We start from the raw sequence: 14,532 nt of genomic DNA on the forward strand, positions 1-14,532 counted from the left end.
TTGGTCATTATTTTTTTATAATTTGCCATGGCCATGATATATTTACGTATTATTTGTATGTATACACATAAGATATTCGTGCAAATGGCTACACATAGACAATATGGACATTTATATTATATATTAAATAAAAAAATAACAAGAGTCGTTTTGCCAAACAAATTATTAAAATGCACTAAGTCTCATGAATGAGTTGCTTCTGCAGAGAAACCAAAACTAAAGCCATTTTCAGAGAAGCCGGAGGCCCACCAAATAGACCATCACTTCTCTATATGGTCCATTGGTATCCTCTAAAGTGTCTTTTAAATATATATGTTCCCATATCCTCTCTATATAAAGGCTCTCGCTTCTCTCTACTTATTTTTATAATTTAGACAACAATTAAGCAAAACTAAAATATACATAAAATATTTAAAAATATGACAAATAGATACATACAAAAATCTAGATCAAAATATATCTCTTGTAAGTTAATTAACGTATAGAAGAGATAGATATAAAGAAAGAAATCTTTTAAGAGTCCATAAAAGAGGGATATAGAGAAGGAATATAGAAGATATAATTGAAGATAGTCTAAGTGGCCGCCAAATTGCAGAACATGCTCACGAGTACTTCTAACAAGCCAATTTCCTCAGGTTATGTTCTTCCATCAGAACCGTCAATTTTGTCAGTATAACGCACTAGACCTAGTAAATTGTAAACTGCTACACTTACAAAACTGAAATGGCTACGAATGAAATTATGGTATAACTATGCTACACAACTTCTCTTTTTCCTTCTCTCTAGAAGATATGTACAAAGAGAAACAAAGAATACAGTGACTAATTAAGCACAAATGTTCCCTCCAACTAGTTTGGTGTAGAGCAATCTGCTGTGGCAGTCTTGATAACTCGGGTGTTGTACGACCCACAGGAGCCGCATTTGTGGTATAACCAATGAAATCGACATCTACCTTTCCTCTCACAGTCATTGCAAAGTATATCCTGGACGAGCAATTGCAATAAAAATTAGTAAATACTCGGACGCTGGAAACAATGAAAACCGAGAACAAAACTGGGCTACCTGACACCGATCACGGTATTCCTCCGGAAGCTCTTCAGCCGCCAACAAGGCATCAAGCATGCCAAAATAAACCTGCAAACAAAAAATGAATTATGGACCTCAATTCCGTATGATCATCAAAATGTCATAAAATTTAGACAATCAGCTAAGTTAGCAATTATCGTCGGGATATATAAGGTATATGAAGAGACTGCTTGAGAAGATTTTAGAAGTCGTGCAACAAGACGTCCATGATTTATTCCTATCGCAGCATGTAGTCACAGACTCGCAGCGAATTCCAAGTTCAAGAAAAGGCTAAGAAAAACATCTGCATTTCACTTCCGATAACACAGTTACTAAGAGGCAGTGAAGCAAGATGATTGGCAGGTTTGCTGCACACAAGTCAGAAAGGAACCGGTGGTTTCATCTTGGTTTCCCATATAATGTCAACAAGTTATATGTGTTTATTTATAAGTACACTAGATCTTCTGAATATGGAACAAGATGCTGCTAAACCAATGAGAAAATTCAGTCAGTGAAAGTCATCTTGGCAACTTTGTGATGAGCACAACAGCAAGAGAACAAGTAATATCACCTCAACAAAATGGAAATAGGAGGATTCGTAGAAAACACTAAAATAACCACACAACGAAAATGAAGAAAGAAAGCATTCACTTGTATTATCAACAAATAAAAAGGTAGAGCTAATATGCCTCTAGCTGAGTTGATTAGGTGGTCTAAGTAACACTCTTCAGGTCTTGAGTTCGAATTCTAGTGGGAGCGAATTTTAGACTAAGGTTAAAAAAGCCACTCGTTGGTTCCCTGGTTGTGTGCACATGAGATGGACTGGCCTATGAAGGGCGGATCCTCGTGTAGGGGCTAGGAGGGCTCAAAGCACAAGTAAAGAGCTGGCCCATAGGGGGGGCAACTTTCGTGATCTTTCTCAGTCACGGCTCCGATTGAGCTTCTTCTTAATATAATATCGGGGGGCGGTCTTTCCCCTACCGGCCGAGTTTTTTTTGAAACACTGAAAATTTTGCCAGATACTTTCTTCCCCTAAAAGGAACATAACATTTAACAAATGCACCATCAAATAATGCCCAAAAACAAAATAAATCAATCATGGAACACAATAACAATATACTTCACTATAGAGAAACACAAGATATCCACAACATAATAGAGTTATGCTTACCGCCATATCTCCCAAGGATTTGCAGCAGATAGGGCAAGTGTAGTGACTACAAGTGTATGCCTGGATTGACAATTAATTAACTTATTAAAAATCATTGCTGGCAACCAGAGAATAAACTACACTGGATCATGGTCATGGTGCAACAAAAGGAGCATACCTGAAAGCAAGCTGAATGCATGAAGTGGCCACAAGGGAGGGCTCTGACTGCGGCACTTGATGTAAATAGGAAGTCACAGCATATTGGACAATTTGTCTCTAGCCCTTTTTCCCGACATTTGTGCTCAGTTAATTTCATTCCAAGGCAGCAGTTGCATTTCATGCAATGGAAGAAATCAACACCAAGACCTTTCCCAAGACGACACAAATTACAAAACGGACAGTGGTACACAGTCCTGGAGAACATCCCAATGTTAGACGAGCCATATTACTAATTTCCAAATCCAAATGTTTATTTCAAAACATGAAGTGATAACAAACTTATGAGATGAAAGATAAGGCTACTAAGAAAGTTGACAAGTTTCAACTCGTTTGATCACTTGATGACATTGGAGCAATGAACTCATCTATAAACCCAAATAGGAGAAAGTATAGCAAGAAAATAACATCTAAATATTTTAAAATCCGACAGGGTAGTTTTCTATGATTCAAGGAGAATATTCATTTGCCTTAATTGTATAAAACTAATAAATCTAAACAAAAATTATTGAGCCAGAGAACTATACTGCAAGCCAGTAGCTAGATCTACAAGACTGCAACATGCCTTGATTCAGGTGTCACAATGACACAAAGCAAAACAAAAATCGCAAGAACACCACAAAGATAGGCTTGAGACTACTAGGCCAACAGAGAATTTTTCTCGAGACTTATAACAGAAAAAAATGGCAAGAGTAACGAGAAATCCATGCCAAACGTCCTCGTTCTCCTTTCTCAAACACTAAAAAAAAACTCGACCTATACTGCGGGGGTAAGACAGTCCCCGGGCATTATATATTAAGGCATTATATTAAGAAGAAATCCTTCTCACGCAAGTTGAGAAAAACCTCGAACCCCTGTCCCACCATACACAGCGCGGCACCATAGCCCATGTGAGAACGACCGCGGCCGGGAGCGGGCCTTAGACTTGTGCTTTGGCGTGGGATAGACGAGGTGATTTTTTTAAACACAGCCTGAAATTCGCTCCCACGGGAGTCGAACTAAGGACCTGAGGAGTGCTACTCAGACCACCTAACCAACTCAGCTAGAGGCTCTATCGCTCCTTTCTCATACACTAACAATTTAACACTGAAAATATTGAAATGTAGGTAGTGTACGACAATTCTCAGACTATCACCTCATTAGGGATCTTTCTTTTGTTACTTCCGTATAAGTGGTTTTTACTAAATTTGGCTCTTCCACTAAAAGTTTAGTTCGGGTTAGATTGTTCTTGAATGCATATATATATCTAATATCTAATATCTAAAATGATAGTATATGCTATATTACCACTTAAGCTGATATTAGATGTGACTGTCAGATGCCATTTACACTAGGGATTTGTTGTAGCTGTTCACTTGTTACTAAGTTGAAATACTATACGCTACCCCATTCGCGTAGGTAAACAAAAGTTTTCAGAGCTCCAATTGCCATACAATAAATGCTGTTCAGCTTTTACTAAGTTAAAATACTACATTACAATGCAGCATAGATAAAACAATAAAACAAGTTTCCAGATCTCCAATCACCAAAATAAAATGGCATTCGCCGACCTATCTTTTTGAGTTGTTTTTCCAGATTTGAATGCAAATATATGGTAAGAGAAACCTTGTTGTGTCCATAAATCACTTCAACAATTACATGTCTATTACATGTAAAATAATAATAAAAATACTGTTGCAAAATTTTGATAATAAAATAAATAGAACATTGTAGTTTTATACCTCAACAGGCCTAAAATACACTATCAGACAAAGTTTAAAGTTTCGGTCATGTTGGGGTATATTACCTTTCATCATCAAAAAATTTACAGATGTTACAGTAGTACTTTGCCATCGATAGTCTGTTGCAAGATGGGGTTTGGCAGAACGAACCAACAGGTTGAATCTTTAGGCATACCATGCACATCATCTCCTGTGTTGCTTTCCTTGAGACATCAAGATGAGTTGGCTCGTTATACTTTCTAAAATGTGTTGCAAAAGTATAGAAGAGAAAATGCACATCGACACAAGGACTGTAACAAATTTTGTTTTCAACAGTGTTAAGAGGTTTACAAGAGAACTAAAGATAATACATTCAAAAGGTTGGACTGAATTGCAAGCCCACACTACAACCACACATGAACAGGAAGTTGCAACCATATACAATGAAGAGCAGCAAACCAGGGGGAACATTTTAACAGAAGGTTCTCTACTTCTTACACACCTTCCATCTTTTTTATCATAGTACACTCGTTTGGAGAAAGAATCGAGGTTTAAAGGAAAAGAACCCAAAGCACAGTACCTCTGGCACAAACAAGATAAAAATAATTGACTTACAGGCCATAGAATTTACCTTTCCATCGTATGGTCACTAACTTTATCATGGCAGAACCTGCATGTGAAGAGCTTGTTGCAGCATGCAGCAACAAGTTTGCAGTTCCGTTTGTAGTGTTCACAACCATAAATTTGTTTCTCCTGGTCTCGGTATGAAGGTGCACATCCAGGTATACTGGCATCGTGATTACATTCTTCAGAATTTGGTTCTGGTAACTTCTGCTGTGCAGCTATCCAGCGGCTGAAACACACAAGATTATGAATGTTCATATTTGTAAAAAAAAACGTAGAAACATTCAAATGTCAAACCTTGTCATGAGATTTTGAATTAGATACGCCTTCCGCCTTGGGTCAAGTGTAGAATCTCGTGAAACCTTTCGCACCTCAGCCTCAAGTTCACTCTGATTCATTCGAAATATGTCCTTCCAGCCAGGCTTGAACATCTGGTCATTTTGTTCAAGCTTATCTTGTAAATGACTATCTACAAAGGGCAAAAGACAGTCATAATGAAATATGTTTGTCTGTGGAAAAGAAAGAACCAAGCATAGAACTATTTTCAAACTAAATAAACATAAAAACATTTTGCGAAATTCTTTTTTTTACCATTGTTCATCATGTTTCCCTACTCGGGGGGGGGGGGGGGGGGGGGGGGGGGGGTCTTAGCCACAAAGTAAATGATTCTATCCTAGTTTGTTCCAATGACTTATCATACAACTACTTTCAAACTAAATAAGCATAAAAGATATTTTATGATTTGTTGCTTTAGCATTGTTCATCACATTTTCCTACTCTACAAGGAGGGGGCTCTTCGCCATAAAGTAAATGTTTTTACCCTAGTTTGTGACTGATCTATACAAACATTGTTCCTGTGACTTATAAGACTACAAAGCTGAACTGACAGAAGAATTTATCTAATAAACTAAATGTCTAGACAATGTACAACACTTCCTTCGATTGTAAATACAAGCATCTAGTATTCTAGGTTTGTCCTAAGTCAAACTTTTTTTTAACTTTGACCATCATCAATATCTAAAATTTGATATAGATGGACGCCACTTTCATAATATATTATTATTTTCCTTTAAGATACTTTTTTATAGAAATTGTCAATCAAAGTTAGAAAGATTGACATATAAGTTATGACAAACCTAGGTAGACTTATATTTGTCATTGAAGGAAGTATATGGATATGAAATTTGTAAATTCACCTGGTTATTCTAATAAACATTATATTGAAGAAGGAATGAAAATAGAAAAGTTCTCAAGACATGGAGGGCAAGGGAAAAAAACAGCTGCACAGACCTTCTGGAGCAGAGGACGCCTCTGCTGAAGAATCAGATGCTGTTCCAGCTCCCTTCCACCACTCGTTTAGCCATTCCCCAAACATTGTATTTTTTGTAGCTTGCTTCCACATATCAAGCATTTTGTTCTGCTCCTCTTGAGTGAGAACTGATGTAACCCAGGGTAACATAGATTGGAGAACCTCAGCACCTGTTGAACCAATTATACGACCTACAAGTTTATCTTGCTCCTCCACAGAAAAATGTTTATCAAACAACGGCCATAATTCAAGTTCTTCTCTATGGACATGATTAGTCAAGGCGACCCGGATAGACTTGCACATGCCCTGAAGTTTTGTGGCAAGTTCATTATACTTTCTAGCAAAATCGACATCATTAGATGAATGGAAACAGCTTTTCTTTACTTCATTAACTTCAGTCTGGGCATGGCCCTGGCTATCATGTAGTTGTGAAAGTTGAAAGAGAACATTTGAGATATCTTCAAACAACTGTTCTTCCTGCTTGTGGTCAAGAGTATATGAATGGCTCACATTGTGTAATGTTTCTCTGGATTCCAATGCTGGAAACACAATTTCATCCTCAGCATTGCTGTGAGCCCTGTAAAGACCCCATAACAAACGGAACCTTCCAATGAATTGGCGAAGGCAGGACTCGTTGCCATCAATGAGCTTGCCAGATTCAACATCTAAGTATTCTAAATCCTTGCGAATTGCCTTATGAAATTTGAATATTGTATCGATTGGCCTTGAAATGCTGTCCGAACAAGACAATGATGTATCTGTCTCCCATGAAAAGAGGCTCGAATATAGTGAAGGAGCAGTTGAATTGTATGATAAAGAGTGAAAAGACTTTGCAGAAGCCAAGGAACCAATACCAAGATTGCTACTCTCTACTCTCAAACCAGGAATACAACATGGTTTTTTGCTACATGGAATTGCTTCAATGTCAGCAGTTTGAGAGCAGTAGATTCCATTAGTATGAGAAAAAGATACTGCATCTTTTCCTCGCTTGCCTGGCCTAGAATCATTCTCAGTATGTAGCTGCAGAGAAAGATCTGAGCTGTTGGGTGAAGCACATGGACAGAATGATCGGCATTTTCCCAGATCATCTACATCATCTGATAGACATCTCGCCGCACCTGATGTTAAGCATAAATATTCTCCATCTTTGGATTTATCCCGGCCTTTGCATGCCCAACCAGAGATAAGAGTGACCAGTGCAGTTTCAGATGGTGATGCTGTTTCATATGCATCTTTTTTAGCAAATATTGAATTTTGAAGAAATCATTTAAGCTAACAAAATAAATAGATATGACAGTATATCACGGTTTAAGTAAAAGAATAACCTGCCAAGCGTATATTCTGAAGAAATGAAGTTGCCTGAACATCACTCAGCTTCGACACCAACCACGGCAAAACACGTTCCAATAATTTCAATGGCATAACACACAAACTTTTGTATGAAAGTTCCCTTTGCTTCTCAAGAGAGAAGAGCATCCTAGCTTGAGGAAGCACCTAGGTAAGTCCAACTAAATATGAGGCACTGACCAATAAGGTAAATGTTCCAACAACCAAGTTACCTGACTACTGAGTACTAACCTTGGTTTCTTCATTGCAGAAGTGTTTTTCGATTGCCTCCAATATTTTATCAGCATGTGAACACAGTTTTGAGTAGAAGTCCAATGCAGTTGATTCGGCTCCTGCTATTTGGATTTGCTGAATTAAACACCTAAAATTGTTAAACCTGCATTCTTCTTCAGCATGCTCCTGCACAAAGGACAGCTCACTATCGACTGCAGGAAAAACAACCTGATCCTCAGCGATACTGCAGGTCAGAAAATAATGGAGGTTGTGAGATTAAAGATAAGATTCAGTTAACTACATGGACACTTTTTTTACAAAATGAAAAACAGAGTGACATTATTTTTCCCAGGTGAATCAAGCAAAATTATGTTCTACAGCCCAACAAGCGATGACATGCACACAAACAAAACCTGCTAGCAATAAATCCTTAATGTGCAGTAAAACAACAGCACATAACAAAAGAAACTTTTCTCAAATAAAATGCCACCAAACTCAAGGAGAATCAGCATGATACATGATACTGCTTGCCCAAGTACATGTAGTCACGTGTTTCATCAGATGGAAAAACAAAATCCATGTCTACAAAAAAAAAGTAAAATAACTTAATAATGAAAAAAAACATTTGTGCCTCATGCAAAACTAAATTGTATACCAAGATACAATTTACTTTAAGGATAAGGATAGTGCAATCATTTTCCATGGTGACAATTGGCTAATTTTGCCCTTGCAGTGCTGTTATCAAATAGGAGACCTAGTTAGTTAGGGAATATCCACAAATCCTAGCGCTAAAAAGAGGAGCTGCCAACAAAGTAGTAGAATGAAACTGCAATCTTGAATATGCCATGACAGACAAAAGGATAGCCACCTAGTTGGTGCAACCAACAGCATACAATGCAAAAGATTCACTATCTGTTGCAGTTGCTGATGCAAAGAAATGCCAAAGTTCAACATTGACTAATAAATGACATGCTTTTTACTAAACACAAAAACATGGTAGAGAAAGAGAAAGGTAACAATTAACATTTCAATTTAGGGCCATCTTTATCATGGCCACATCATGTGAATGAGTGAAGATGCAAATCTACACACCTGTGGTAGATGCATACATCTGCAATGAACTGAAGCCTCTCATTGAAGGCTGATATATCAGAAAAATCCCCAGATTGCTGCACCCTTCTTGTCTCCTCTTTTATATCACGTAACTCCATACGAATAGCATTGTGCCAGTATAAAATATCATCTATAGGATGCTTGTCAGCCTGAGGACCATTAGATTCTCCACAGTTTTTACTCCCAAGTTTAGAATTGTGATGTAAACAAATATGAATCTTCCCTTGGTCTGGGACATCCTCAACACTATTATTTCTTGCTGAAATACCAGCAGCAATGCTCTCTGCCACTTCTCTTGTTGCTTTCCCTTCCATCCATGTGAATACAACCTTCACAAGTTTTAACAAAAAAATTTAACAGGATATACGAAGTTAAGGTTCAAGGAAAAAGAGGTGTCGTAATAGAAACCTGTTGGAGAAGTTTCTCATCAGGAACTACTTTGCATAAGCAGTTACGGATATCTTGGTGCTCATCAGATGTGACAGAAGTTGAAAGCCATGGAAGGAACTCTGCCACCATATTGACAGGAATGTTGCATAGGAATTGCCACACTAAATCAGCTTGTTCTTCACACGAAAATTTCTTTGTAAGCAATGGAAAGACCTGAAACAAATTTAAATGATCCTTGATCAGACACTAACAAAATTAATTATAGTACAGCCAGCAGCACATATGTTAATTAGGCAATTAGCTGTGCTGTGTTTGGTACAATGGGTGGCCAGATGGCAGTTTAAGGATGTAGCATTGGCCATATGAGAAATTGGATTTTTTAGCCCCAGTACCCTAGAAAATGGATGCCAAACTATAAATTTTTCGTTCACAATTCATGCTAACGTAAGTCAAGATGAAAGGTAGAAGTAGAAATGACCTACCGAGTACCAAAAATTGCTATAAGTTTAAAATGGTGATAGCTGGATCCTCAAATTCCCACAAACCACCTGAACTCTCATGCACTAACCAAACAAGAAACTAACACCTTCCCACCTCTAAATGAATAAATTCTCACTCCATCAAGCTACTACAGTGGAGGCATGATCCATCAAAGCGCCAAAAAAAATTGACCCAAATATTGAAGACAAGATGAGATTTAGTACCAATTTTGTCTAGATAGCTCAAAATAACTTTAAGATAAAAAACTTGTACAGCATGATGAGATGGTTTTTTCTCTTTATTTCAGACAAAAATGTGTTACACGGACTAGAGAGTAAAATTCCATGATGCAAAAGAATCACCCTCTCTATAGTCTATACTCCTGTATAGGATAGCTAATATTCAAAATTTGACCATTCTGTAGCCAAATGCACCAAAGCTGACCCAATTTCTTTACTGAAGATGCAGAACTTAGGTCATACTTCTGATCACAATGCAGAACTTGAAGTTCACATCACCAAGTCACAAACATGACAGTGAAAAGTAGTTGCCCTTAAACAAAAAGTACAGGCAGCAGACTAGCTAAATGCTTCACTCGAACCACTATCAAGAACTATCACAACACAGTTACAAGTAAAACAAATTTGCCTATAACTTCTATGCGCTGTTGCACATGCTTACTTTAGTTAGATGCCGCTTCTGTCCTTAAGGTGGTAAGGCGAGGCATGGCGACCCACCCCCTTCGAAATGTCTAGGTGATTATGAGAGCCAATGCACCTTACGAGACTGATAAACAACAGAACAGAAGCAGGGAGAGGAAAGAAAAAGAGCAAAAGAGAAGAGGGTTGGCCGAGCCCACCAGCCAGCCAATCTGTGCCTTCCCCTGTCAGGTTGATGCAGCGCAGCTCCCAAATGGTGCACTGCCTTCTCTTTCGCATGTCGCATTCCTCACTCGCTTCCACCTTTCTCTTTGTGTTTCACCACCGCTAGCACTCCAGCCCTCCCTCTTGCTCCCTTCCCCCTAAGATCAACCTCATCTTTGATATGCATCATTGCAGCTGACTGGATGGAGTTCTGCAACAGCCACCAGATTTTGAGAAGTCTGTAACTTCTATTATAGGTAATGGGGCCAACACGTTATTTTGGTCAGATAGGTGGTTAAATGGGGGTTGTGTCAAGGACATTGCTCCTGCAGTTGTTTCTAAAGTTGGCAAGAGGACACTATCTTCTAGAACTGTGGCCCAGGCTTTTGAAAACTGGCAGTGGGTCAGTGACATTGAGACTCCACTTTCCTTGGCTGGGTTACAACAATATCTGTTGTTATGGGATACTTTAGGGGAGGTGGAGTTAACCCAAGATGCTGATGAACATGTGTGGAACCATGAAACCTCGGGGCAATTCTCTTCTAAGTCATGTTATAAGGTCTTATTCTTTGGGTCCACTACCTTTGAGCCATGGAAAAGGCTTTGGAAGACTTGGGCTCCTCCAAAATGCAAATTTTTCCTTTGGTTGTCAATGAGAAATAAGTGTTGGACTGCTGATAGACTTGAGAAGAGAGGGTTGTCACACCTGGAAGTTTGCCCCTTATGTGATCAAGAGCAGGAAATGATTCAACATCTCTTGAACATATGCATCTTTGCCCATCAATTCTGGCATAGTATTCTATGTCTATCTCCCTTTGGCCTTGGAAATCTCACTCCTGCTAGTGATGAAATCTTTTTTGCTGAGTGGTGGAAAGAAGTATGTAATCGGGGGCACAAAGACAGGAAAAAGGGTCTCAACACAGTGTCATCATTCTGGGGGCTTGGTGCTTATGGCTTCATCGTAACATGGTAGTCTTTGATGGAGAGGCTCCTTATCTTGAGATTAGGCCTAGCTGAAGCCCTTAATGTGGCTGGGTCCCCCCCCCCTACGTGGGTGGTTTTGGGGAACTTGCCTAACAAGTTGACCTTTCTTCTCTCTAAATATATAAAGATGTGCAACTCTCCTGCGCGTTCGATAAGACGGCCACAAGATACGGCCATGTGATGGCTGCTTGGCCTTGCTAAATGGTTTCTCTCTTGTTCATCCCTTGTTCCTTTTCACTTATTTTGATAATGTGACAAATGTCCAGGACTAGGAGTCCTCGGCGTGGGAGCACCTTGACCCAGGTGACCCTTAAAAACAGTTTGTACCACCATTTTAAACATCAACGGTCTCAAAAAGGAAAAGTATCACAAAATCATCCCAAATACTTTCAATGGAGAGTGCTATGCCAGATTGATTTGCAATAGCATTTTTTTTAAAATTCCATAAAGTAGATTGTGAGGACTAAAATTTTGTTTGAACTGGCAAGATAGTTAAGCAGACCAAAAATAATATGTTTTTTCCTAGGAAACTTCAACTAGTTAACCCTTAATGAAATGCCAGATAAGAGTATGAACCACAAGTTTACAGCTAGTCTTCAGTTATAACAATGAAATCTAACATAATCCGCTGAATCTAGGCAATGTCATAAATGACATTTAAAGAGGTATATGGTACTGACAACCAACCTGTTCTTCCTCCTTGGACATATGTTGGCTGAGACATGTCTGTATCGCGCCTGTGCATGACGCAAGCTCCCTACGAAGACCATCATCATTATGTATGTCCAATTGCAGGAGATCAAATAACTGGCTAAAAAGATCGCTTTCTCCTTTATGCTCTAAGGAATAGGTCCCTGCAACATTCTTTACTCGGATATCGAGTGCTGGAAAAATGACCTGCAATTCAAAAGAAATGAAACCTATAGACGCATTTCAAGGAAAGATGACTAATATAAGAACAATTTGTAAAGTGTTGGCATTATTTCCAAAAATAAGGGTAAATATGTAATGGGTTACATAATAAACAGAAACAATGTTGATGCCGTGAATAGGCCATATACGACAGGCTCATGAAGAAACGGCCGGGCAGTTACAGAACGAAAAACGGTGTTTCTACTTTTGGCGGCATTTTAGGAAAAGCTGAAATCATTTGCTTGTCAGCTAGACTCCTTGTAACAAAAAGTGATGATAGAAGTTCATTTTCATATTTTAAAATCTACAAGAAGGCTAAAGGTTGCAACCCCTATAAGCTGCTTCACGAAAAGTGAAAACTAAGAGATACATGACTAATGCAAACATCATAGAAGTTACCATAGTTTCCATGTTCAAATGAGAGGAAAAGGATGGTAGTGTTACCATAGAAGTTACGCAAACAAGACAACATACGAAGGTATGAATCAAAGTTTCCACTGTAGCATCAAGTAAACAGAAGTTTTCTCCCTCATGTTTTCCTCAGATTATATCTCCTTTTGTCACCATTGGAAGGACAAAGTGCAAATAATTGTCGTAGTAGCATAGCTAATCAACCAATAACACAGCTAAAACTGTCCCCCATACCATCCAACGCCAATTCGTCGAAAGCTTCTACACCGCCGTATGAACTCATACCCAGTTTCAGATCCTAACAACGTTTGCCCGGTCCAATCCCTATCCCACCAGGTACACCCAAACCGAAGGCGACAATTCCGCAACCCTAAACCCAGATACCACCGGAATTCGCCCACGCCAACGCACACATCCAAGCCCAAATCCACCACGGGTCAAGTACCCCATCCAACAGGAAGCGACAGGGGAAGATGGACAAAAACACAAAAACGGAGCTCCGCACGGGGTAGCCAGCACCCGTACCGCATCCTCGGCGTCGCAGTGGTGTTTGTAAATGTTGAAGAAGAAGCGGCAGCGCTTGGCGAGCATCTCTACATCGCCGGTGCGCTCGGTGGCCAGGAGCACGGCGGCGCCGTGCAGCGCCTCGAGCTCCGCGCGGATCGCCTTGTGAAAGTAAAGGAATATCAGCACGGGCGTCTCGGTCGCCGAGGTCCCCGCCTCCGCCGGCGTCGGAGACGGGGACCGCGGCATCACCGCTGCGAGCGTCCCCTCGCCTCCAGGCATGGGCGTCGGCGTCGCCATGCCACTGCGGCGGCGGCGGCCGTGTCCTCCTCCGTGGGCGACGACGGCGACTCCGCCACGGCTCTCCCTCGCAGCCCGCGAGCGACCACCTAGGCTCTTCTCGACTTGGCGTCGCCTGTCGCCTGGCTTCCTCGGCTGGCTTCGGGTTCGGCCCTCACGGCCTGTGGACGAGGGAGGAGGAATGGATTTGGCGTCCCGTTGGCTTTTCCTGGGTCTCTTTCGCTCGGTAGAGCTCTCAATGTGTGTGTTGCCGTCTCGTCTGTGTGGTTATTTTACTGCTTGTTGTAGGTTTGAACTTTGATTTGAAGCGGTTGGCTAGGTAGGTCTCGCATCCAATAGATTTTCTATATCTTATTTGCACTCTGAAAAGTTATTTACTTTTTCTATCTTTGTCTAACGATAACACAGGAACAGAAGAAGATGTCTATATTTAGATAATTATTTAAATAAACTGTCGGATGATTCTTTTAAAAAATTATTCATATCAAAAATCGAAGCAAGGAAGAGGGAAAACCAGGAAAAAATGAAACCAGCGATAAAACTATGTTATGCTATTTGTCCAAATGAACACGAACACCAATAACACGCGCAGTTTCACGTTTGCGAGTCAGACAAAAAGTCACCACGCCATCCACCAGTTCATCATATTGTCCGCAGAAGACACTCTTATTTTCTCTTTTTTTCATTTCTGTGGCTTTTTTTCTCCTGGATCAACTGAACGAAACGGCTTCCCCTCCATCAAATTTCTGTGGAACGAGATTTCTCGACGAAGAAAGAAACCATGGACAATATAACAGCTAATGTCACCTGTGGACTGTCAATGAGTCAATGACACGAACAGTTGGATTCGATCAGAATTCTTCACTGTCACCACCCCATCTCATATGTACCCTGGGCGAGAAGGACTAGTAGTTTGTTTGGTTTTCAGCAAAATGCTTGGCGTGCTGCAGG

At 39.9% G+C, this 14,532-nt stretch overlaps 1 protein-coding gene across 1 annotated transcript; it reads right to left on the reverse strand.

Annotated features, from left to right (window-relative positions):
• Positions 1-617: 617 nt before the first annotated feature.
• On the reverse strand, positions 618-13,850 carry LOC541975 (putative zinc finger protein). The gene is made up of 14 exons (NM_001350873.1): positions 13,303-13,850; positions 12,142-12,351; positions 9,146-9,340; positions 8,717-9,066; positions 7,643-7,868; positions 7,390-7,558; positions 6,046-7,281; positions 5,053-5,224; positions 4,763-4,984; positions 4,218-4,355; positions 2,394-2,628; positions 2,237-2,296; positions 1,063-1,134; positions 618-983 (listed from the first exon to the last, which is right to left on the reverse strand). The coding sequence occupies exons 1-14, from the start codon at positions 13,579-13,581 to the stop codon at positions 849-851; spliced, it is 3,699 nt and encodes a 1,232-aa protein (NP_001337802.1). The 5' UTR covers positions 13,582-13,850; the 3' UTR covers positions 618-848.
• Positions 13,851-14,532: the final 682 nt, after the last annotated feature.

The sequence above is a fragment of the Zea mays genome, chromosome 8, assembly GCF_902167145.1.
Source record: "Zea mays cultivar B73 chromosome 8, Zm-B73-REFERENCE-NAM-5.0, whole genome shotgun sequence".
NCBI classification, from domain to species: domain Eukaryota; kingdom Viridiplantae; phylum Streptophyta; class Magnoliopsida; order Poales; family Poaceae; genus Zea; species Zea mays.